Genomic DNA, 3303 nt, shown 5'->3' on the forward strand with positions numbered 1-3303 from the left:
AGAGAGAGACAGAGAGAGAGGAAAGGAGGGAGGGAGAGAGGGGTGGAGGGAGGGAGAGGAGGAGGGAGCACAGGCGGGCCACAACAGTGGGTGTGGAACTTGGATTCTAGTCCAGGGCCGACCTCAGGACAACAGGCTGCTGAGGGGAGAATCTACCCTTGGTTAGGATTAAGAACTCAAAAACATTGACTTGTAGCTAATGCTTTGATAAGACACACTCTTAGGAAACAGCGAGAAAGGAAGCACAAGCAAAGAAACACCCAACAGCAAAGATCCTGGATTTCCAGGGCCTTACAAACTCCTCTCCTAAACCTAGACCAAAGTTTAAGCTGGGAGCAGGGCGGACAGTGCGGCGCTCAGCGGCCCTCCCAGCCCCCGTACTTGCGCAGCCCTCTCGCCTGGTGCCTGGCCTTTCACAGGATCAAACTCTCAAAGAGCAAGTGAGGTCCAGAGTCTCTGAAGACCTGAAAGCCAGTCCTTGTGTTCTGTGAGATGGAAGGACAGGAAGGGCCAGACCTGGGCAGCTAAGGCGTTAGGTGACCCGGGCTGGGTGACTGCACACGTGCGGCGCTCTCTATCCTCAGCTCAGGGAGTCTCGTTCTCATCATGGTTCTCTCCCCCCCCACGCCCCTTCCTTCTCCTCTTTAGCCAAGTGGGAGATCGGCTTCAACAACAAAACGACTCAGGCCCAGGACTTCTACATGACCCCCGAGAAGAAGCTGCAGGTGCCCATGATGAACCGCAAGGATCAGTATTTCTACTTCCTGGACAAGGACCTCTCCTGCGCGGTGGTGGGCATCCCCTACGAAGGCAGTGCCATTGCCTACTTCATTCTCCCGGGCCAGGGCAAGATGGAGCAGGTGGAGAACAGCTTGAGCAGGAAAACGCTGCGGAAGTGGACCCAGCTGACCATGCGAAGGTGCTCTTCAGACCACTCCAAAGCCAGCCTAAGCATCCCATGCCAGAGAGGCCCATGCCCAGCGGTGGGGGGAGGACCCGCCCAACCAATGCACTCCCTCCTAACCAAAAGCTTCCCATGAGGTTCTGGGGCCCAGCCCAGTTGGGGGGCCAGGCATGGAAGCTGAGCTTCTAGGTGGCACCTCTGCAATCAGCCCAAATCGAGGGCAAGGGGTACTCCTTCCTAGAGAGAGAGCCACCAGGAGAGGTGACTGGAATGGCAGCCCGGTGAGGCGATGCTCAGTCTAAGAGAGGTGCTTTTCTTTTCCTAGGCAGCTCAATCTTTATCTTCCCAAGTTCTCCATTGAGGGCACCTACCACCTGGAGAAAATCTTCCCGCAGCTGGGCATCAGGGACATCTTCACCCACAGTGCTAACCTGTCAGGCATCTTCAAGTACTCCAACATCCTGGTGTCTCAGGTGGGCCCTGAAGCTCCTGTGCATCTCTTTCAACAACTGCCATTCCTTTCCTTCCCCCACCCCTCCCCTGCTTTCCCTTTTCTCCCCTCCCATGTACTTCCCTCCCTTCCCTCCCCTCCCCTTCCTTCCTCTTCTCTCCTCTCCTTTCCTTGCTCTGCCACCTCCCCTTTTCCCCAGAGTCAAAGCTTTTCCTCTGTGGCTTGCCCATCTTGCAATGGGAAGCCTCATCCTCTACCATGCCTTGGGGGAAGGAATCCTGTATTAAGCAGTCAAAATTCAATCTCTAGCCAGTTCCTTCCCTTCCAACAAACGCCTGAACCTCTGAGCCTCCTTTTATATGCAAAATTGGAGTGTCACGCCTTACCCTGAGTTGTCACAAGAATCCCACCACCTACCTTCCTGTACAGTCTGCTCCAGGGACAGTGCCTGGAAAGGGTAGCTGTCCAAGGTTCCACTTCCCCCTCTTGTGGTTCACTGGCATGGATACTTCAGCTTGGTGCTCATGGGCAGAAGGTTTTCTGTTTGCCTTGAAGCCTTCTCCTGGCCTCTGGCAGCTCAGTGATGCCTGGTGTCTCCCTGCAGGTGGTGCACAAAGCCATGGTGGAGGTGGAGGAGTCGGGAACCAGAGCTGTGTCGGGCACAGGGGCGGTCTTCAGCTTCCGAGCAGCCTTTCCAAACTCCAAAACGATCACCTTCAATAGACCCTTTCTAATGGGCATTCTGGAGAACTCAACCGTCCTCTTCTTTGGCAGAGTGATGCAGCCCTGAGGTGGGGCCTGTTCTGGCCCCTCTGTCTGCTGGTAGCTAGAGCTTTACCTAGGTTTAGCTGCTAATAAGTCAAATGATCCTAAGAAGATCAATAAGCAGATGACCACATCCGGCCACACAGTTGCAAGACATGGGTGCCTCGGAGACACATCCAAGGTGGGGATTATCCCAGGGGCCCAGCGAGTTCAGGGAACTTGCCCAAGTGCATACAGCATGCTCTTAACAGCACAGATGGCCCCAAAGTCCAAGCCTCTGATGCTCAGCCCAGGGCCCAAAACCCTGTGGGAGGGTACATTAGCAGCCGAGGGCCACCAGGAAGCACATTTGCAAGCCCTGTTGCCCATCTGTGAACAATGGCAGTTATCAATTCATTGTGGTGTGGAAAGAGAACTGGAGTGGGTGTGCACTGGGGCTATTGTCCTTGCTCTAACTGGCTCGGAGGCACTGAAGTGACACCGTCTCTCTCGGGACCGCATGTTTTCATGTGTATGGGGAAGGATCAGGGCAAGGTTCCATAGGCCCCTTGACATCACGGACTGGGCCATTCCATGCCAGCCCTGGACCATTTCTGTAGACTCGGGGCCACTCATGAGTTAAGTGAAGCAGCTGAGCCTCAGGTTGACATGGGCCCAGTGCAGGACAGTGTCCTCCCATGAATCAAGGCATAATCTTCCGGGCCTGGCCAACGAGGAGCACGGAGGTCCACAGCATGCAGTTGAAGATCAGTTGCAGACACTGCGACTAACTTTCTGCATTTTATGTCAGCTGCTGCAATAAAACTTTTGGCAAGACCTGGGTACCCTTGTCTTCATAAAGGCAGCTCCAGGGAGGGAGGGGTGCGTGCAAAGCCCAAGCCAGACCCGGCGCAGGTCATCTCACCTGCATGCTTGCATTTGCTGCCACAAGGCAGCAGGAGGCCAAGAACCACTGCTCTGCCTACCGCTGCCCCACAGGGAAGGCCGGGTGTGGGGAGGCTTGGTGGCTTACCGCATGGCGTAGTGCACAGGTGGGTGAGGGACTGTGGTCCTCATGCTCTGTGGTGGAGAGAGGGGGCTGGTGCGGCAGTGCCTCAGCCATTGTGCCCCTATAAGGTTTTACATTTCCTTTATTTTTATTTATTTTTAATAAAAAATATCCAAACTTTCATCACAAAACAGT

General features: G+C 54.8%; 1 protein-coding gene across 1 annotated transcript in view; it reads left to right on the plus strand.

The window, feature by feature from the left end:
• The window catches only part of Serpina5 (serpin family A member 5), a 7129-nt gene extending 4280 nt beyond the window's left edge, over window positions 1–2849 (plus strand). Inside the window, exons 3-5 of the mRNA XM_004635169.2 lie at window positions 649–919; window positions 1230–1377; window positions 1960–2849. Coding sequence (XP_004635226.1) covers window positions 649–919; window positions 1230–1377; window positions 1960–2145 — 605 coding nt within the window. The 3' untranslated portion in view covers window positions 2146–2849. The remainder of the gene's footprint in view (window positions 1–648; window positions 920–1229; window positions 1378–1959) is intronic.
• Window positions 2850–3303: the final 454 nt, after the last annotated feature.

This window comes from Octodon degus, unplaced genomic scaffold (genome assembly GCF_000260255.1).
Source record: "Octodon degus isolate 3935 unplaced genomic scaffold, OctDeg1.0 scaffold00070, whole genome shotgun sequence".
Classification (NCBI taxonomy): Eukaryota; Metazoa; Chordata; class Mammalia; order Rodentia; family Octodontidae; genus Octodon; species Octodon degus.